The 22,208-nt window shown below is 48.1% G+C and overlaps 1 protein-coding gene across 1 annotated transcript in view; it reads right to left on the bottom strand.

Moving 5' to 3' along the window:
- Nucleotides 1-22,208, bottom strand: part of ACO1 (aconitase 1) — a 63,317-nt gene that overhangs the window by 8,479 nt on the left and 32,630 nt on the right. The window contains exons 5-18 of the mRNA XM_036461312.2: nt 20,635-20,704; nt 20,328-20,511; nt 19,641-19,780; nt 17,292-17,463; nt 15,319-15,419; nt 13,671-13,787; nt 12,748-12,907; nt 11,294-11,429; nt 10,461-10,545; nt 9,141-9,297; nt 7,846-7,970; nt 6,225-6,329; nt 5,219-5,361; nt 3,207-3,354 (exon numbers count right to left, since the gene is read on the bottom strand). Coding sequence (XP_036317205.1) covers nt 3,207-3,354; nt 5,219-5,361; nt 6,225-6,329; nt 7,846-7,970; nt 9,141-9,297; nt 10,461-10,545; nt 11,294-11,429; nt 12,748-12,907; nt 13,671-13,787; nt 15,319-15,419; nt 17,292-17,463; nt 19,641-19,780; nt 20,328-20,511; nt 20,635-20,704 — 1,843 coding nt within the window. The remainder of the gene's footprint in view (nt 1-3,206; nt 3,355-5,218; nt 5,362-6,224; nt 6,330-7,845; nt 7,971-9,140; nt 9,298-10,460; nt 10,546-11,293; nt 11,430-12,747; nt 12,908-13,670; nt 13,788-15,318; nt 15,420-17,291; nt 17,464-19,640; nt 19,781-20,327; nt 20,512-20,634; nt 20,705-22,208) is intronic.

The following is a 22,208-nucleotide window of genomic DNA, read 5'->3' as shown; positions in this document are numbered from 1 at the left end:
ACAAAAATAGTAAAAAGCCTTTCTGTCCAACCAAATGCTCTAGACTGCTTCAAAGACCAAAAGGAAACACCCTGCCTGATACTGTCAGAGAGATCTGTTACCAGCATTGGGAGTTAAGAATGTGGGAGTTGAGTTTGAATCTGTTTTCAGAACTACTGCAAGCTGAGCACCACGGCAGAGCAGGTCATGAAACCCCCGGTCCGGGGGACCAAGCAGCTCTGGATTCCGTCTCCTGACTGCTGTTATGGGAGCCATGCTGCCTGCTAACCAGGCTAGCGTGGGAGCTCTGCTCTCTCCCTCTCCTAGGAAGTTTCTCGTGCTTCTGTGCCTCTGAAACTCCTAGGTGTTAGGTGTGAACAGTCCATTCTCCATTTCTCCAGTTTCATCACATCCCCTAGTTTGATGAGGATTAGATTCTCTTAAGCACCATTCCCAAGAATCCCTCTGCACCTCTCCTGCCCCCGACCTCCCGATAGAGGGACGTCAGATGGCTGGTATGTCAGTATTGGGTATCTGCATTATGATTATGTAAACGCTATTTACTGCTAAATCAGGTAATGTACCATGACTTATCTTTCTTGGCAATTTAAAAACTATTTTCACTGAAATTAATAATTTTCATTTTGTATGTGTGCTGACCAGTTTCTAAGTTCCTACCCATTAATTAATCCCCAAACAATCTGCCTAAAGCACAAATCTCCTCGAAAGACACTCAGTCGTATCAGGCAATCTATCCCTGAAGTCTTTTCCATGGGGCTTTGCTCCTGGAGCCAGCACTGCTCCGTATGGGCTGACGGCGCTCTTGGGGCACCTCCCGAAACCAAGGGGCCTTCCACCTGCATCCTAGGGGTTCCCAGCCCTGCCTTCCTCTGGACCCGACACCTTCCTCTCTTTTGGTGGAACACTGTCAGCTAGCAGCTTCCCAAGACAGAATTGAGGGATATCTTTTACGTTTTTGAGTATCTGAATATATTATTACTTTAATTTCATTTGACTGGAGTATGAAGGAAAGACCTGTAAGGGGGAAATCAGTCTAAGTTCCCAGTGTTGTCTCGGCGCCGCTGATCTCCAGCACATTGTATATAACCTGACTTAGCTTCTCCGCGAGTTTCCAGATCTCCTTTTTTTAATCCTCAGCCAAAGATATGTTCATTGATTTTTTAGAGAGAGGAAGGGGGAGAGAAATTGATGTGAGAAACATGGATCAGTTGCCTCCTTGACTGGGGCCAGGGATGGAACCCGTGACCCTTCCGTGCTCTAATGAACTGAGCCACGCTGGCCAGAACCCCACTGATCTTAACTCCCCAGGTCATCTTCAGGCGCTCTGCTGGGCACTCGCGGGCCTTGCAATCTGGAGTCTTCCATCTTCCCTTATGTGAGTGTGCGACCATCTCCACTCTTCTCTCTTCAGTGTCTCTCTTCAGTCAGATGTTAGGATTCCTCAGTTCAGTCTTTACTTTTCTTAGTGTCTCTCTAATTTCTGCTCTATATTTTGAGAGATTTTTTTTCAACCAACCAACTCTTCCTGTGAAATTTTTAAGGATTTTTTTTTAATTCAAAGAGCTCTTTCTTGCCCTCTGATTATTTTAAGCAGGAGTGGGGAACGTCTGGCCCCTGGGCGATATATAAGGCCACAGAATCATTTGGTCTGGCCCTGCCAAGGCGTTAGGGTGAGTTAATTAGATGTTTGACAAATATAGCAGGCTTCTTTTTGAGTTGATAATTTCGTATGGCCTGCGAATGATGTTAAAAATATCCAAATGGCCCTGGGCAGAAAAACGGTTCCCCACCTCTGCTTTACAGCAACAGAAAACCATCTCATCACTCTGAATAAACAACGTTTTTTCAGTTTTCTTCTATTCTTTGCATTATTTGTGTACTCTCCCTTCTTCCCTGTCCTTAGCCTAGGTCTGTCTTTTGAGTTCTCAAATGCCTGTCCTTCTCTGCTCTGTCTCCTTATTTAAGAAGCACCGAACATCTGGCCGGAAGTTCTGTCAGGATGGGCTCGCAGATAAGTGACGTTCCCTGCGACAATCAGTGCCCGGAGGCCCCAGTGCTTGTCATGGCAGGGCCTCCCCTTGGTCTCTTGCGCGTCCTGCCATTTAACTGTATCCTTCTTCATCTAACAGTTTGCTCATTACCCCTGATCCACCGGACATCCCTGGCACGAGCTCTGTGCTGGTCCTGGTGAGTAGTGACTGTCTGTGAAGAGACTTCACAGAAACACGATCGGCGGCAGGCGAGGCGGGGGGCACGGTGAACAGCACTGGCTTCGAAGCCACACTCCCTGGGTTTAAACTCCGTGTCTCTGCCTGCGGCCGGAGGGATACATGAGCTCTCGATGCCGTGGGTGCCCAACTTAAAATGTGGGTAACTATGGTACCCGCTTCTAAGTGTTGTTACGAGTATTAGATTAGACAATGCATGCAAACAGCTTAGAACAGTGCCTGAGACGTAGTAAGTTCTACGTAAATATTAGCTGTTATCGCTTTAGAATAGGTTGGGAAGGTTATTTCTCAAGTGGCCTAGCCCGTTTCCAGCAGCTTCGCCACATTCCTGGGGAAGGGAGGTGACACTGCGGAGTAGACATCAGACTGGCTGTTTCACGTGTCCCTCCGTGTGTGTCTCAGCCTCGGCGCCTGCCAAGGGTGACAGCGCAGTGAGGCAGGAACGCTCAGGCTCCGAGGGAAAGGCACTGCTGTGAGCCTCACAGCTGGCCTGAGGTGGAGCTGGGACTTGAACCCGGGCTTGTCCGACTCAAAGGGCAGGCTTTCCCGGCCTCTCTCCTGCCCCCCAGCAGACAATTGCACCAGCACAGGTCACATACGGGTTCCCTGTGGGACCCGAGCAGGCCTCCACATGCCTCCTTTCCTCCTGGGATGCTGCACTCAATGAGATGCCAATGCAGCCCTAAAACAGCACGTCTGGATAAACACCCCCACCTTCGCCTGAATTCCCTCCAACACTCGGACCTCGGGCATTTCAGTCAGAGCCTCCAGGAAAGCGGATTTAGTCAGGCCAAAGGCAGAGCCCCTGAGCAGGACGAGGAGGTTTCCTGGTTAAAGGGCGCCCCATCCCTGATGAGCTCCACAGGGATGGGGTGGCAGGAAGCCAGAGGCAGGGGGGCAGGGAAGGAGCTAAGAGCGAAGGCGAGTGACCAGGGAGACGCCCAACCAGCCAGGGCCGGGCGAGGGCACCATACTCACCACTTCTCCAGAAGGCAGGTGTATCGTCTGCGGTGCCTGCTTGTTCAAAAACTTGTTTAGTAAGCGAATGTTGGCAAATGTGCCCCGGGCCATGATGGCATCGTTGCCGCGGCGGGAGCCGTAGGAGTTGAATTCCCGCGGAGTCAGGCTGCCAAGCAAGTGGAGGGGAGCCGTCAGTGATGGGGGAAGATGGCCCCAGCTTCCCCCAAGGAAGGGGAAACAGGAACCTCGGTATTCCTCTCCTCTACCAAGAACGCCCTCCCAGGCAGCACACTGTTCCCACAGTCTCAACTGAGGCAGCTGGGCGTGCAATCCCAACCTCCACTCTGGGGGCTGAGGGGGGGCGGAGAGAAAGGAAGGTGGAACTAAATATTATCCCAGGCCAACCTCTGCCTTACAAATCTGGGTAGAAAAATAGGAGGAACTCTAATAAGAATATTTATTTCATTTATTCAGTAAGGAAGCCTATGAAGTTTCACAAAAATTAAAATATCAAAAACGAGTAAGAAAGCCCTGGCCAGGTGGCTCGGTTGGTTGGGGTGTTGTCCTGTACACCAAAGGGTTGTGGGTTCAATCCCCACTCCAGGCACATCCGGCAGGTGAACTGTCGATGCTTCTTTCTCACATCAATGTTTTTTTCTCTCTCTCCCTTTTTTCCTTTCTCTCTAAAATCAATAAACATAGCCTTGAGTGAGGCTTAAAAATAAATGGGTAATAAAAAGTAAAGACGAATAATCAGAGTAAGTTGGTCAGGGGTCAGGTGGAGCCCCAAATGGGGGAAACATAAACTATGTCCCATTAGCTAACCAGAAGGGGGGTTCAGATTCACCCCCCAGTTATCAGGAACTGAACTAAAAGGGAAGACACACCACTGGCAACAGGATTTACAATTTCATAAGATAAACGTCAGAGCAGTGCCAAGGAGGCAGAGTAGCTATTCCCTCTGGCCCTGAGGTCAGAGAAAAGCCAGGTCGGGGGGACCTGAGAACGTCAGAGGCAACATTTTACCACGAACACAGCGACCCCTCCACAGGCTGTTCATTAAAACGCTAGGAAATGAGTGTGAGTGTGAATGCGATTGAAAGGATAGGTCTAATTGAGGATCAAGAGAACCTATAAGTGGGTTTCAGGAGCAACTAAAATTATACCCAAAATGTTATGATATGTGCATTTTTCTGAGAAGGCATTATATTTGCTTTTACTCAATTCCCTAAAGAGTCCATGTCTCAAAAGAGGTCAACAATCACCAATCAAAATAAGGTGTTGGGTTTTGCTCCTCAGATTGGCTCTGGGCCCCTCCCAGAGGAAGCTGATGGGGAGGTGGGGATGGGAACCAGGAGTCTCCCCAGATGATTCTGATTCAAAGTGAGAGTCAGATGGCTTTGACGAATCTGGGTCTGCCAGCTAACAGCAGAAAACGCTGGTATAGCACCTGTTAAAATCGGTACAAGACCGGACTGCTGAGAGCGTGCGTGAACTGCCAGGCCTAGAAACAGTTCCCTGTAAAGAGTGTGTCTCTGCCGGGAAGGCAATGCAGTTCATGTTATGTTCCCGCTGAGCGGATCAATGCAGCCAGACTCTGCCGCGGTTAACAGCAGACCCTGTGCTTTATCTACTTGGCAAGCCGGGGGGACGAAGTGATACCATGTTTCCCTGAAAATAAGACATCCTCCAAAAATAAGACCTAGCGCATGGAAAAATAAGACATCCCCTGAGAATAAGATGTAGCGCATCTTTGGGAGCAAAAATTAATATAAGACACTGTCTTATTTTCGGGGAAACAGGGTAGTTGAGCCGAATGCATACACTTGCTCAAAGAATGTCCCCGCTTCCCTTGAGAGGGCTCACATGATGATGGATTCACCCACAGAAGCTTCAAAGCAGCCAACAAAAAGACGGACTGCTCTCCTAGCGCCACAGTCTGCTTCCAACGGGACCAGGCGGAAGAGCACTGCGGGCCTGGCCATCCCCGCTGCCCTCAGTGGTCCTCAGCTCGCCCCTCACTCGCTTACCCTCTGTTAGTCAAGTAGCGAGCGGCAGGGCTGTTTCTGGCGATGTTTCCAGCCGGAGAGATGTGGTCAGTTGTGACTGAGTCTCCCAGATTGAGCAGCACGTAGGCGTCCACAATAGACTTAGTGGGCTGCAGCTCCAAAGTCTAGCAAGGAACACAACGAGTCAGCCCAGCCAGCGCGGCCCCGTGCACCGAGAGAAGCTGGTTCAATTCGTGCGCGGGGTTTTATGCTTGATCCCTGGTGGGGGGTGTGCCGGAGGCACCAGATCAATGATTCTCTCTCATTGATACTTTTATCTCTCTCTCCCTAAAATATATATATATAATATACCCTATTTGTTGCGTTCTCTCTTTATATAAAAAGAGAATGCAACAAGTAGGGTTGGCCCAGGTTTCTGCCAACAAGTCACAAGGGAAGTCTCAACGGTGGTGCTCTGTGGACTGAACCAGGTGACAGCCCTAATCAGTACACAGGAAATTCTAGGGTGTTTTTTCTTTTCAGTTTTATCAGGGGCGCTTAGAAAAGTACTGGCCCTGTCCCTTCCAAAGCAATAGGGAAGCAGCTGCAAATGGCATTCTCTTTCTCCATGTGCACAGAACTCTGACTTCTATCCCCTCCCCTCCCCAGAGGGACCCACCCTGGCCAGCAAGGAGTCCTTGACCAGCAGTTTCGGGGAAGCGTTCCCTGTCTGAGTGGGTCTCAGGGCTAGAGATGGCAGGCCTGCATGCTCCCGGGAACAGCCCTCGGACTTCACCGAGACCATGCCCAGGTGGCAATGGATCCCCAGGGGTCTCTACACCCACACACAAGCCCTTACAGAGAAACTGAGGTCTCACTCCAGCCACTCCCATGTTCCCCTAACCCTCCCCAGTGGCATGCGCTTGGGCTTGTGGAGGTTTGAATGAAATGGTTGTTTATACCAAAACAAGGTATGGGGTAATAAAGTAGATGTTATAAGGAAAGAAACTTTTGAAGAATTCAGGTTGTTAAAAATAAAAAGTCATACCAGGTTTTCAAAGAACGGTGGTGACTTAATGTATGTAGATTTGGGATTCCAGTAATACAGCGTATCTGATGGGGCTGCCAAGGCATTCCAGCTTTCATTCACAGTCTTTACAAAAAAAAACACAAAAACACACACACACACAAAAAAAGGCCAATCCAGCTACATTCTAGTACAAGGAAAATTTAACACATAAACCCATAACACATATTTGAGCTACGAGTACAATATAAACCATTCTTATTCTAGTCACACAAAAGAATTCCTTTATACTAAGACAGTGCCATGCTAACTAACTTAACAATTCACATGCACTACAACAGGCAGCCCCCAAGGACCCCAACTGCCCCCACCCCTGGACTCACACCCTACAGGGAGCCCCTCCTGCTGAGTGTGACTCATTTCCAAGGTCAGGTTATACGGAGACTCTGCTTTCTATGTCCCTCCGCCTCTCTTGCTTTCTCACTCGCCCTGATGGTGTGAGCTGCAATGCCGCGAGCTGGGTGGAGACTACCAGCGAGGCCTGTGGCTGATGGTCATGAGGAACTGAGGCCCCTGGCCCAGCAGCCCTGAGGTCCCGCCACACTGCGTGAGTGCCTTACAGGTGCAGCTCCCCAGCTCACATCGGACTGGAGCCCTGCCACCCAGGTAAGCTACCCTTGGGCCCACAGACTGTGAGATAATAAGGGCTTGCTGTTTTAACCCACTAAGTTTCCAGGTAATTTGTTGTACAGCAAGAGATAACTAATCCATATACTTACAAATGTAATTTAAGAAAAAATAACCCAGATTTGTAGCGAAGGGAAATCATTTAATCTCTGAAAATTTGGGGAAGTAGACTTCCAGGTCACATGGTCATTGGATAGCCAATCACAACTGCTTTGCATACAAATTAGCTTGAAGTCTCTCCACAGTTCCATTAACTCAGCCTCTGAATGCATACATTTAAATGCAATGCCCACCAAACTCCCTCAGACCATTCGTTTCCCAAGGGCTGCTGGGGGGAGGACCATAGAGAGTCTGCCGTCTGGTTTCAAACCCAAGCCCTTGTCAGCAGGCTGTGAGTCAGCCTAACACAGAAAACAGGGAAAGAAATAACATCCAAGGGTCTCAACAAATAGTACTAAGCCCCATACATTTTATCCCCACTTGTAAAATGCTCAAAAAGGTTTATTTATTGAAGCAGTTTGGTGCTTTCTACTGAGTGGCTTTTATGTATTTGTTGGCTTGTTTGCTTATTTACTTATTCTTAAGCATCCAAATAATTGTGAGAGGTGTGGTCCCCCAACCGACTCCACCTCAGTGACACCTGGGGGTGGGTCCTCACCCACAGGGACGCCACAGCCCCGGGGCCTGAGAAAGGGAGAGTGATGGAGAGCTGGCTGGGAACCACACACAACCTGAGGCCTTTCTCCCCGCCCACATGTCTACATATGGCACATCTGGGGGGTGTGGGGTTTGTAAAACTGTGAGTCACGGAGAAAAATGACTGAGAGCCACTTCCCTATTCTCCGAAGAGGGAGTTATGAATCGGTTCCACCCCTATTAGCCTCCAGGTCTGCAGAGCTGACGCTAAGGAGCAGCGGGCCCTTAGGTTCTCTGGGCGGGGTGGGTGGGCCCTCACCTCTATTTTCTGATACACCTCCTTGAACATCCCAGGGATGACGTACTGACGCTCCACCGCCTGGATCTCCTCTCTCGTCGGCCAGATATCCTTCAGAAACACCTGCTGTCCCTTTGCATTCACCCCTGGGGGAGGAAAAGTGTTTATTAATGAAAAACTTCATTCACACCCTTTTTTTTTTTTATCCCATACAGTCGAGTCTTGTTCTTGGCGGTAGTTATATCTATCCAGTCCATGCCGACACTACAGGGTGAATCCTAAATCACGGCCTGAGGAAACACAGGGCCGGTGTCTGAGCCTCTAGCCACAACATTTCGGTCAGCTAATCCGTATATAGCCTGGCTTTATGTGTTTTATTTACAGGCGCCTTAGTTAACACATGTCGTTGGTGCATTAACACTGAACTCCCTGCCAAGGGCTCGATGACCGTGCCTAAGGAAGCCTACTTAGCACAGACGCTTCACAGGCCCCCTGGGCATAGGGTCACCACACAGCGCTCCGCACCCTCCTGGGGGCCATCTGAAACAGTGACATGGCCTGCAAGCAGCACAACAGTGCAAACACCTGGCAGGAGGAGCCCATGGGCAGGTCGCTCATTTACAGGGCGGCCGCTGAGGTAAGACGGTAGGGGGCTGAGAAGGTGTGCCTGGCATGACTCGGTTTCCCCGCTCTGTGCGTGCCTCTGAATGACTTCAGAAGCACGATGAGCACTGACTTTGGGGGGTAAAGTATACATTTTAGTGAACAGGCAAATCTGCAAATATGGAATACACATGTAATGAGTCCCTCCTGTACGTCTAAGTTATAATTTCCTAGAGGCGAATTAAAAGGGCATTGTTGTCATATAATCTAATTTGCTTAGAGTGAACTGAGGAGGGGACAGGAAGCAAGAAAACCAGCGGTAAGAAGACAAAGCATCCTTTTGTCTGAATGTGGGGAGGGTGTACTACCGGAAGGTGTTGCCGCAGAAGCAATGCCTGTCGTTAGGTTACAGCAGGAGATGGAAAAGGGAACTGGAGAAGCCGGCAGAAGAGCAAGCTCTCTATGACTCTCTGTACTTCTTTTCTGTCATCCCGTGCGCTTAGGGAAATCATTAGTTCTTTCAGTTACGTCTGGCTGTGTATTGAGGAATAGAGAAAAGACTCTCCTCCCTTTTCACCTCACCTCTGGAAGTTCTAGGCTTCATTATTTATTAAGGAAAGCACTAGTTCCCTTTCAATTACATTTTCAAATTCATTGTGGGGGGAAGGAGGGTTATAAATTTCAAATTTATAACCCCGTAAACAAAGTCTTACCCAGTGGCTCTTTCTCAAAGTCGATCTTGATGGTCCCAGCAATTGCATACGCTATCACCAAGGGCGGAGAGGCTAAGTAGTTGGCCCGGGTATTGGGATGGACTCGACCTTCAAAATTCCTGTTCCCCGACAGGACTCCGACAGCGACAAGGTCTCCCTGGGAGAGGCGAGAGAGGAATCAGGTCACAGGAAACGAGATCGCTCCAGCGGCTCATTTTAGGCCATTTGCTGAGTTTTCCCACCACCAGGACGTACTAGCTCTCTGAGCTTTCCTGGCGTGGGTCCTCTCCCCGAAAGGAGAGCACACAGGATCTCCCAGGGAGAGACCATGTGTGTCAAAAGACACAGAGAGACGTGGTCACCGGTTTCTGCTCATGAGAAGATGCCAGGTGGCTCAGAGGCAACATCCTGGTTATTTTGCTGCCCGGGGCCTAAGAACAGGCGGGGAGGACTAAAAGTTGAAAGCTCCAGGCAGCCACGCTGACTTGCATGGGTTCAGTCCATGCAAAGCAAACCTAATAGTACCGTATTTTTCGGACCATAAGCCGCACCGGACCATAAGACGCACCAGTTTTTAGAGAAGGGAAATGAAGAAAAAAAGATTCTGAAACAAATAGTGTCCTAAAATATTTTATGTGCATTAAAACCCAACATCACAGTCATAAACACATGTAATCAACCCTGTAAAGTAAACAGCAGCATTTAGAACCATTTTAGAGCCGGGCAAGCACACAGAGACCACACAGAGCCAGGCAAGTAAAAAAACTTTTTTTTTAGAGTATATGTGTAGGCTATATTTGGACCATAAGACGCAGGGACTTTCCCCCCCCACTTCTGGGGGGAAAAAAGTGCGTCTTATGGTCTGAAAAATACGGTATTTGTCAACGTTACAGAATTTATGGGGCAAAACCTAAGCCAGTGCAAGTCAGTGTAGACTCCTGTGGGGGAAGGCTTCTCTGACGTGGAACCAGTCTTCAGATGAAACAGTCTGGAGCCCCCTGGAGTCAGGACTTGCACTCATGCCCACTTGTGTCCAGGCGCCACGCTGTCTTTGATGTCCATTCTCATCTCAGTGTCACAGGCTCTGGAACAGGTGCTATTTGTCACCTCCAGTGGACAGTACTGACCGACCACTCAGGTGAAGAGAGGCTCATTAACCTGCCCAGGTTACCTAACGAGGAAGTTTAGCTTGGCCTCAACGGCCATACATCTGGTCACATCCCCTGCTTCCCTAATCCTTCTTTGAAATGACCAGTGTTCTGGTCACACATCATATGAGAAGAGGCCACAGCGCTTAAGACCCACAGCCCCTGGAATTACCTGCGTGATGGCTTCCACCACAGGCTCAGGCAAGGGCCCGCTGTTGCCAATGCAGGTCATGCACCCATAGCCCACGACATCAAACCTAGAAGCACAAGAGGGAATGCTCAGAACGCCCCCTGCTGGAACAGCTCCCGGAGAGCGCTGCCTTAGAGGAGAGCAGCCCATGAAATGAGCCTGGGACAGCGCAGTTCCCTTACAGCGTTCTTTCCGGAGCATCGTTGATACATTATTCATCCATTCTAGACCATTCCATCAGACTCCCTTTTGAGCAAATTATAAAAATAAGCCTAAGTGAAAGTTAAAATATGCCACTTAATTGTCTCTATTCAGTATTTTTATCATATATTCCTAAGGGTTTCTGACTGTGACAATGCACATGAATAAAACCTCTGACATCCGAATTAGGAATAGTCGGGAAGCTGGGGAAACTGTCTGGAAACAAATAACTGAAGTACCTGAGGAATGAGAACACCTCAGCCAGGGTAAGAATGCTTCCTCACCAAAGGGCAGCTCTCGGTGCCGAGCCAGCGCTAAATTGAGGCTCCTACTCCGTGGCAATGTGAAGGTTAAAGGTAAGGTGACCAGACGTCCCGATTTTTAACAAGTTGTGCCACCTCCCAAGGCGTTTTAAAAAAGTCCCAGGAGGTGAGACAAATTGTCAAAAATAGGGACTGTCCCGTCAAAAACGGGATGTCTGGTCAACTTAGTTAAAGGTCACTCACCATCTGACAAAATACCATCAGATGAGCTTACATCTGTTACAGGTGACACAGCAAGGTACATGTGGCAGACACACGACAAAGGCGACGGCGTAAAAGAAGGTCCCTCACCCCAGCTGAGACAGGTAGGGCATGACTCCGCTCTCCCGCAGGTAGTAGGTGACCACCCCGCTCCCAGGAGACAGGCTCGTTTTGATGTAGGGCTTCACGGTCAGGCCGGCGTCCACGGCTTTCTTGGCCAACAAGCCTGCGGATGGCAAACACAGGCACACTGTGGGTGGCCGCCTCCTCCAGGTCCCGGGACAGTCAGGAAAGACACTGGCTCTTCAGTCTGCATTCCCGGCCCCTGCCAGACCACGCCCCGTTCACGTGGGCACTTTCTGCTATTTCTGCTGCTTGTTGGAAACGCAAAGCTCACTGGCCGAGAGCAATCTTTCTGTTTTATTTGGATGAAAATTCTAATTGGAAGGGTCCCTTTTGAAAGCATCTGAATGGTGCACTGGCTGGTGAGGAATACAGTCGGTCTAGATGTAAAAATGTCTTAAAGTGGAAGATCAGGGGCTCGTGGGCCACAAGACTTCCACAAACGCAGCCCATCCAGGGGCCCTGAGGCCCCGGTGCTCTGTCTGAGGCTGCATCGCAGAGGCAGAAAGAAACGAGGAGAGCCCTAGCCAGTTTGGCTCAGGGGACAAAGATCGGCCTGTGGATTGAAGGGTCCTGGATTCGATTCCGGTCAGGGACACACGTCGGGTTTCGGGCTTGATCCCTAGTAGGGGGCATGCAGGAGGCAGCCAATCAATGATTATCTCTCATCACTGATGATCTCTCCCCCTTTTCTTTCCTATCTGAAATCATAAAAAAAATATTTTAAAAAGTAAGAAATGAGGAGAGGGGGTGTTGAGACACAGAAAGCTATAGACTCGCTGGCGACTGCTCTTGAGGAACCTGGTCTGTGCCAGAGAAAACCAGCTTAGCGGGCAGCAGCTGGCTCCTTGGTTTTCCTGTGCACCATCCAGCTCGTAGGGAAAGGGCTGTTGTAACTCCATCATCTACAGATGTGCTGCTCAAGAGGAACCATGGGGGAGGCTCAGAAATGTGGAAACGTAAGGAGACCTTATAGTAGCAAAAGTCTGTATGCAAATGTTAGCTCCTTAATCAGAACTGCAGACAAGGGCTGTGTCCTACCTCAGGTGCGCTTGACTACAAACCTAAGCCTGAATCCCACTGAACAAAAGGGCCCAGCAGTGTGGAACAGGGAACCACTTGCGTGGGAAATTCGGTTTTTTTCTTCTAAAGTCTGACATAAGGTTTTGGGCTTTGCCAGAAATTCATCTTCCTTTGCTTTCTTCTACTTATTTTCTGGTTTATTCTAACCACCGTTATGCATTACTTGTTCCACTTTAAGTACTTTGCTTTGGATGCTATTTATTGTGAAAACATATGTGGGCCCATAAATTCCTACATCTGGGAAAGACAAGGTTCAGGGACCCACATGCTGAGCCCCTGGGGGGATTTCCACCCTCAGGTCCCCCACGTGCCCCGGGGAGGGTTTCCAGCGCACTCACCGGCCCCGAGCATCACGGACGGGTTGCTAGTGTTGGTGCAGCTGGTGATGGCGGCGATGACCACGGAGCCGTGAGCGAGGGTGAACTCGCTGTTGTTGTAGATAAACGTCTTACGGTCGTCGTGATGGTCCGGAGCAACCTGGAACCCCTTAAACCCTTGCTACAGGAAGAAAAAAATAGATATACAAAAAGAAAACTTCTCACTTTAAAAGATGAGAAATATTTTGAAAACTATAACATTAAAGGGCAATTCTTAACAAAACATAAATATCATGGCCAATAAAATCCAAAATACTATAGTAAAATTAAAGTTCTCTTGAGTCTTTTAAAATCTTTACAATCAGCAGCCATCATTCTAAATCTTACTCTTGCTTTGAAATTAGCAATTGCTTCCTTTCTACCTAAAGACCGGACATGTTAAAACTACAAATTTAGTTTAAAGTTAGTCTCAGTAGAATTCAATGGCATTATTGTAGTTTAATGAGGTCACGGATTCTCACCAGATGGAAATTTAGAAAAAGGGGCCATTTGGGTCAGATTCAGCCATGAAGGCTCCAAAGAAGAGATGCCTGTCTGCCCTGAGCCGGAGGCCACCTTGTGAGCAGGGGACGGAATGAACAGCAGCACAAGGGCCAGCCAAGCGTGGCGAGTAGAGGGAAGGAGGTGAGAGCTGCATGTGAAAGCAGATATGCTCTAGAAGGTGGGCTGGATCATGCTTACACACGGCCAAATGCTCTCAGGAGGCAGTTTGGCCTCCTGGCTGGTGGGGAGCATTGAGGACGTCAGGATGGAGAAGACCAGCCCCGCTGGCCAGGCTCCTGGAGGAGTTATCTCGAAATGGGGTGGACTGAAGCCAGGCATTAGGTGAGCAAGCATGGGGCGGGCCGGGTTGGGGAGGGCCTCCACCTGCTCCCGGCACTGACCTTGGCTCCGAGGCAGCTCTCAAAGTCCTTTTTCATGTCGGACACAGCGACTTTGTCCTGAGGCCGCTTGGGTCCACTGCAGCAAGGCACTACCGTCTTCAAATCTAATTCCACCACCTGCCGCCCGGGAAGGAAAGGAAGCGTGGAACTGATGTTATACCCACACAGAAAGAGCAGGAGCCAAGTCAGAGATCTCAGAGCACTGCGATCATAAGAACCAACTACACCACCACATTCACAGCCAAGGAGGTCAGTGTCCGTTTTAACTCCTAAGGGATGAATCTCCAAAGATGAAGATGGTCACGCAGGCAGTGTAGACAGCAAGCAGCCAGGCCACTCTCAGGAAGAGCAGGTGGGCATGTGGCTGCTGTCTAGCACCTTCCAGCCAGCCATCTTTGAAAAGCAGCTCCTACATCCTTTTTATTTTAAGTTGATCTGGGATGGGTTTTCTACTGAAATGATATATAACCCATTATACTTTTCTAAGATGATTTGGGAGGGATGCAGCCATCAAGTCATCAATGCCAGGAAGTGGGCCCTACTCTAATGCAGCACTTCCCTCCCTCAGTGTCATATGAAGGAAAATGAGGGCCCCACCTAGTGTGCCATCTGCTCCTGGTTGCTAAGAAAAGTGTGGATTCATTTGGCACCCTAGGAAAGGCTTAGTCATTGGGTAAATCATAACTAGTTGACCTGTTCACACCTCCATTTCTTTTCCATCTACATATATAAAAGGCTAATATGCTAAGTGTCTGTCCAGGTAATGATGTCACATAGAAACGCCTGGCTTCCTCTCCTTAGCGACTAGCCTTCTTGGAGTTCCTTCAGCCCAGGAACATAACTTGCTTTACAGCCAGGTGGAAACATTTTACACTGTAACCAAATGTTTGTGAAGCATTTTCCAGTGCCTCATCTCATTTGATCCTCACAGAAGTCCTGGAGTAAGTAGATAGTACACTTGGTAGGATACTATTTTTTTTTAATTAGCCAGAAAATGGAGATTTAGAAAGTTTAGAAACTTGACCCAACTGAACAGAAGAAATGGTGGACCTTGAAAATGATTTCAGGTTTTCTCACTGTGCAGAATATAGTCAAACACTGCTGCAGTAAAATATTTTACCCCTTGTTCTTTCTGTGTGATTTACAATAATAATCTGCTTCATGTTGATATTTATTGCTGTGTTGCTAACAATTACCTGAAAGAGAAGTTGGGGTGCTTCACTGGGCTGGAAAAAGCTTAGCTAAGTCAGAAAGCAGGTCTAATTAAGCAAGTTTAATCTATATCTATAAAAGGTTAAGTTGACTCGTGCATGCATGATACATAATAAAGCTCTTGCTGGTGCCAATTACATGTGTGTGTGTTTCCCTCTGACATTGTCGATCATGAATTTGGCTTGATTGACATGATTAAGGGTGAATAGTGATGTTAAAATATTTCTTCTAATTAATTTCCTTTCAATGTGCACAAATTTGTGCACCAGACCACTATTCTTTAATAAGGAGGAGCTTAGCCTTCAGTCCTTTTGGCGAAGTCCTTCTCCAAGCTCCTCTACTAATTTTCTACAAGTACAATCTCCAAAGAAACCACACAGCACTAAAACCACAACTCAGGAAGAGGAAACACAAGTCTGTGAAGGTGCTCTCATACCTGGGCAAAGTCTGGGTCCTGGGAGGAGTCACTGAAATCCCGAAACATTCCTACAGCCTGAAGATACTTCTTAATGTACTTGACCTTCTCTTCATCACGACCTAGGGGGGCATTTTAAGAGGAAACAAGAGATGTTAATACTTCTGGCTACTACCTCCACCAGCGATTATACAGTGACAGCATTTCACTTTCACACGACAGGCCTGCTGATGCCATGGCACTCAGGCCACTAGTCTGACTCTAGCTGATCTGCTGTTCCCTGCAGACTATTAACCGACCCATGGTTCCTAAGGAAGAGGCTATGAGAGGCTCCTCGTACCTGTAAGCACTCCCCCTTCTCTTTCTTATGCTCCTCAATTAGGAGCAGCCTACGCCTTGGCACATCCTGCCTCTGCCTTCACCTCACCAGACTCCCGGCATCCCACATTATTATTGCTAACATAATAGTCCACCTCAATCCCACAAGTCACCAGCTAGGAGCACTTCCTGGGTGCCCGGCTTGAATGCATTATCTCAATCTCTAATCGTTTATCATGACCTTAGGAGACAACTACTGTTATTATTCTCATTCTCAGATGAGGAAAACTTGGCTCCAGATGAAGTAACTTTCCCATGAAATACAGCCAGAACATGAAAGAACCAGGATCAGAACCTGAGTTTGACTCCAAAGTCCAAAGTCTTAACTCATAGTGCTGCATCACCAGGAATATGACCCTGAACGCTCAGCACTTAATCATGAGACCCTGGCTGCAGGAGATATTCCTCAGGAAGTATGCCCAAAGGACATGCAGTCCACCCATGCCCCTGAATAAAACTGTTTGGAAGCCTGATTCTCAGACCCACCACACAGCAGCATTTTTATTTGCCTGTTTCTTTGACATGAATTGTCAAGGTCATCAGCTTCTAGCACCGGCCTCACAAAAGCCGACTGCCCGAGCTTCACTTACGTGTTTATCCTGACCTGTGGTTGAGCCCACTGCTGATTACGTCCCACAACATCCCTTCATGAAGATGCGCGGGAGAAATTTAATAGATGCTTCAAATGTGGTGCCAGATCACTACTCAAGGGGACCCCTCCAGCGGCAGACACTAATCTTCGCTCTGGATGGTTCTCCAGCTTTCCTCCCGCTCCCCTCCCCGCCATCCCTTCCCTGCTCTTCTTGAGCTGGATTTCTTAGTTATTTATTCTGCCCTTTAATTTCTATATCGTTTTCACTTTCTTTGGAAATCAAGATAGGTAGCAATTAATCAATTTCGATGTGGCTGTATTTATAATAAAAACTTTTTTTTTTTTTTAATTAACTTTTCATGACAATCGTAACTCTACCAGGAAACCTCTCCTTGGGAAAGTCTGGGAGAAGCTGGGAGTCAGAGTGTGAACGGGCCTTATGAGACCCACTGGGAGATGGGCACCCAGTTCTTACTGTGCCCGCTACTCCGGTTGCGAAAGAAACACTGGCCACTGTAGTGCACACAGGACATGGGTGAGGACGCTGGAGTTTGCTCCTTTCTCCTTAATGCCTTCGTTACAATTCTAAGAGTCATGTGGGAACTAAAAGGTCTCCTCTATTTCTGTCACATAGAATGAGGTAGTAAAAATAAAACTATTTCATGTTACCTTCTTGCTCGATATGACTCCGTGGCTTCCTAGAAGGTGTGGAATAAAAACCTCACTGGTCACTGTGGCCTCTGAGCCTGTGTGGATCTGGTTCCTGCCTGTCCACCCCCTAACCTCACCTCCCACGGCCTCAACCCTCGGCTTCCAGAGAAGCCGAGCTCTTCCTGATGGCTGCGCCCTACCCACTTCGCACCTGCTGGTATCCCAGCAATCACTGTGACTTACCGAGAGAAGAAAGACGTCCGCAGATCTGACCCCGTGCCCTGCACGGGCTGGAAGCAGCAGGCTGTGCCCGATGCTGTGTCTGTGAAACGTTAGGAAGGGCCCTGCTTCTCGCTTGCGGTGTTACACTCACCTGTCTGCACCAGGTACTTGATACTAACTTCATCGACCGGGAAAAAGGCAGCGGTTGCTCCGTACTCTGGACACATGTTGGCAATCGTAGCTCGGTCAGCAATGGACAGCTGGGCCACCCCTGGCCCGAAGAACTCGACGAATTTCCCCACTACCCCAACCTGGCGGAGGTGCTGAGCGGCAGAAGGGAAAGGTGTCAGAGTGGACAGACCACCTCTGAAATGCAGAACTATCACCGTATCACCGCCTTACACTTCCTACCAGCTAGCACGAATGAGCAGAAACAATAAGCTAGCTCCACGTGTTATTGGTTACTTTACAGAACAAACCTTGAAAACTAATGCCAACTACATAGAACATGGCATCCGGACTGGAAGCTGAAGCAGAAAAGGGACATTACTGCTAGTAAAAACACCGGCCACGTTTCTGCTCGGCTAACAGTGCCATTCATTACAATGCCAGCCTCTGTATTTTGATAAATGCACCACGGTAGTGCCAGGTGGCATTTGGGGAAGCTGGGAGAGAGGTAACAGGAGTTTTCTGTATCATCTTTCTATAAACTCTCCTGTAAACTTAAAATTAGGTCAAAACCATTCTTAAAAAAAAAATAGTAATGACATTAAACAAAGAAAAATATTAAGAAAAGGGTTCAAAAATGTGAAACACTTTTTCTGCGATGAGATCACTGGAAATGCCTGTTAGTGCTAAAAGTAACTGATGGCTTGGGTAAGTAAGTGGCTATTTTCAAGTGTATAATGGACAGATTTCCCAAACACAGGTACAGGTCGAATGTAACCGAAAGATCCAGTCGGGTTCCCCGATCTTTCCCAGGCGAGCCCCTGGCCCCGCAGGAAGCCAGCTCCAGGAATGAGGGCAAACACAGGGACAGGCTCTGTTGGTGACGTGGTGAAATTTTGCCAAATTTTGTGTGCAAGCCTCATATTATTCCACATTGGAAGAGCAATGCACACCCATCTATGATTAGCTAGTGTGTTCAGATAACTCCAGTTCCAAGTTCCACAGAGATTCCATCAAAGGGGACCTTTCCTGGGCCTTTCCCGGGATAGTGTCCATCCCAAACATCCCAAGCCTCCAAGCTCATAACCAGAAAAATTATGTTTTCGATAATAAGTCAATTACTTTTCCAATAATCTTTCAAAATAAAGCTGCTTTCTTTTTGCAAAGCAAGCAAATCCCACAAAAACAAAACAAAACACAAAAAACATGATTATTTCCTAAAAGGACTAAAAGAAAAAAAAGGGAAAAAACAGTATTTTCCAGTTTAGAAAAACATCTTTACAATAATGTAATTTACAGTATAGAGCAGTGTTTTTCAACCTTTTTTGGGCAAAGGCACACTTGTTTCATGAAAAAAATCACGAGGCACACCACCATTAGAAAATGTTAAAAAATTTAACTCTGTGCCTATATTGACTATATATAAAGTAATTCTCTTGAATAGGAATCAAATAAACACAAAGAAAGTATTTTATAATTACTTTATTATGAAATATTAAGTAAACAAAATAGTGAAAAATTATAAAATTCTTGTCTTGTCTGCACCTACGGCACACCAGGCAACATAGTGTGCCGCGGAACAGCGGTTGAAAAACGCTGGTATAGAGAAGGGAGTTTAAAAAGCCCAACATTAGTCACAGGAAAAGTCTGTTATTTACATTTAAGGAAGAACCATGGGAAAATGTAGTAAAAGTATATTCAGATATAAAGGAATGATTCTTACAGCCTCAGGGTAGTGGTTATTTCTGGGAACAGAGAAGACATCTTAAAGCATATGTATTACACTTCATTTCATAAGAAATATAGAGAGCTCTGAAGCAAAGTGTCATCATCTATCAAGTCTATGTGGTAGGCATATAAATATCATGTTTACTACTGTGTATTTGAACTATTTCACAATTTCAAAATAAGATCCAGCTGGCTGGTGTGGTTCAGTGGTTGGGTACCCACCTATGAACCAGGAGGTCACAGTCTGATTCCCTGTCAGGTCACATGCCTGGGTTTCAGGATTGATCCCCAGTAGGGGGCGTGCAGTAGGCAGCTGATCAATGATTATCTCTCATCATTGTTTCTATCTCTCTATCCCTCCCTCTTCCTCTTTGAAATCAATAAAAATATATTTTTTAAAAAGAAAAAGATCCATAGAACAGTAAAATGAACCTAAGACTTAACCACAGAATTATCCCTTATCCCATCCATTGCCTTTTAAAATCATCAACATACAGTTTCCTAGCATTTCCCAGAACACACGGAGGCCAAGAGGGACCCATCACGTATTTCCCCGTGTGTCACTGTGACTCTCCAAGACCACAGAAGGGGCAGCGTCTGTTACCTTGGTGATGGTTAGCACGATGTCAGTGGATGTGACCAGAGGGTGGGGGTTTCCCATCAGCCTGTAGCCAATCACCTGCGGAAGCACCATGCTGATTGGCTGACCCAGCATGACAGCCTCTGCTTCGATGCCACCCACACCTGCAAGGAGGGGCATGATAAAACAATGCTTCATTACTCTCACCGTATCCCCAGGCAGAACTCAGAGTCATTAACAGGCAACAAACCCAGTTACAACAGTACTAGCTACTAGAACAGAGTTATGCTTCTAGAAGAAGCAATGACCTTCTCCCTCCCTCCCTCCCACAGACGTTTTAATGAATGTTACTCCGAGTGTGGTTCCCCAAACACCTGCATCAAAATCCCTTTGATTTCAACCAAGTGGACCGGGGTGTATATGTGTGTGTGTGTGTGTGTGTGTGTGTGTGTGTGTGTGTACAGGAACCTCCACTTGTAACACACACACAGGTGATTTCAGTTATTCTAAATGACCCTGACCCCTATCCCGGTTCACGTGTCCAAACAAAGGCAGGAGGCATTTTTCTGGGCACTGGAAATACAGCGGCCAACAAAGCAGGCCCAAATGCCTCTCGATTCTGTGGTCACACAAACCCATGCTCCTGGGAGCAATGGCGCCAACATCAGCCAACGCACAGCTGCAGCACGGAACACAGGGAAGGACACTCACCCCACCCGAGGACGCCCAGGCCGTCGATCATGGTGGTGTGCGAGTCCGTGCCCACAAGGCTGTCGGGGTAGTAATATCCATCCTGATCAAACACCACTCTGGCCAAATACTCCAGGTTCACCTGGTGGATGATCCCCGAGCCCGGGGGGATGATGCGCATGTTGCGAAAAGCCTGAGAGCCCCACTGGGATGGAAACACGGGAGAACACGCTGAATGCCCGAGGCGCTCCCCGGCAGCCCAGCTCCCGCACCTCTCCCTCGCACCCACATCCGGAAAGGTCACCCCCGGGCCAAACTCTGTCCATACCTTTAAAAATTCAAATCGTTCTCGATTCCTTTCAAATTCCAGGTCTTGATTCTTCTGTAAACTGTCTGCCCTGTCGGAGAGAAAAACCAAATGTATGAAATGTAAGAGTTAGAACGTTACTTGTCAAATTTATTGGAAATGAATAAACAAAATGGTAATTTTATCTGCAGGCCCGCTGGGTAGTGCTGTACATTCATTCACGTGGGGAAGGAAAGGTAATCAGCAGAAGTAAAAAGAATAATGATTTGATTAAAGTGACTCCTACAATCTCTTTAAACATGGCGGGTAGAAAATGGTAAGTGAACTTAAGTTTAAATGAATTCAATCACAATGTGAGACCCATAGGAACGGACTCAGGCATTCCTGACCACACCAGCAGCTTAGACAGTTAAAGAACCCTTGTTCCTCTCCTCCCTGCTCATCCCCAGCCTCCCAGCAACTCCTGTCCGGGCGGAGCCACGGCTGGGCTGGCATTTTCACCTGTTCATGTTGGGAAACAGGGAGCAACGGGTGCTGGGAGGACAGGCATTTACAGAATCATCACCTCCTCTCTCTCGGACAGAGGTCCGGAAGAGGATGGGGCCACCCAGGAATGTCTGTAGAGCCCAGGCTACATGCCGAGGTTTACTCAAAGCCACTCAGCCCTTCCGGAATGACACCGGCCACTCAGGGCGTCAAGACACTTTCCCAGGATTTTTGTGATCCAACTACATTGTGTTGACGCAAGGTAGGGTAACTCATCGTTGCAGCTTGGCGGGTTCGGCACACAGGGGCGCTCATACACTGTATGTTTTGGATTGCGGGAACATGGGGAAGGTAGTGAAATTAGTAGCTTAGACCCAAGGATGGCCTTGTTAATAGCTAACACTTACTGACATTCCCAGGAACAGCCCTTCTCAACTCCCTTCTCATCCACAACCTCATGACATGAAAATAAAACTATTCTAATGTTTTATTTTTCTCATTTAGTCCCTATAATGACCCTTTGAGTTGGGCCCAACTAATATCCACATTTTTCAAGAGGAAACTGAGACAAGGGAGGGTAAAAGCTTGCTCAGGACCACACAGCAGGTTATGGTGGAACTGGGACTCAAACCGGAGAGTCCGACTCCAGTACTGATGCTCTAACCCCCCATGCTGTGCTGCCTCCCGTAGCTGCTGCTGCTGCGGAGACAGGAGCAGTCACGGTGGTTGTGGGAGTGGCCGCAGCCAGCACAGTAACCGCAGGAGCTAAAGGCTAGGATTATGTCCCCGGTGCCAAGTGTGAACTCAGTCAGGTACTACTGTCACCCCACCGAGAAGAAGAGGAAGCTGAGGCACAGGAAGTTTAGTAATTCATCCAAGGTCAGGTGCATGCAAGTCACAGAGCTGAAGCAGGCCTGATGGTCCTGGGCCCCTCCTTCCACCCCCACACTCCTCCTCCGCCCCTTTCCTTCAGTGATCGGTGCTCTGCAGAGCCCGCCTCGTGCCGCACGGAACACAAAGAGCAAAAGCAGCAAGGGCACCGCCGTGGCCGGGAGCTCAGAGCCTGGAATTCAGGCTTCCCTCTGGCACCCGGGACCCAGGCTTCCCTC

This window comes from Pipistrellus kuhlii, unplaced genomic scaffold (genome assembly GCF_014108245.1).
Source record: "Pipistrellus kuhlii isolate mPipKuh1 unplaced genomic scaffold, mPipKuh1.p scaffold_m20_p_36, whole genome shotgun sequence".
Lineage (NCBI taxonomy): Eukaryota > Metazoa > Chordata > Mammalia > Chiroptera > Vespertilionidae > Pipistrellus > Pipistrellus kuhlii.
The sequence above is the reverse complement of the archived record's forward strand: the minus strand, read 5'-3'. Positions and strand labels throughout refer to the sequence as shown.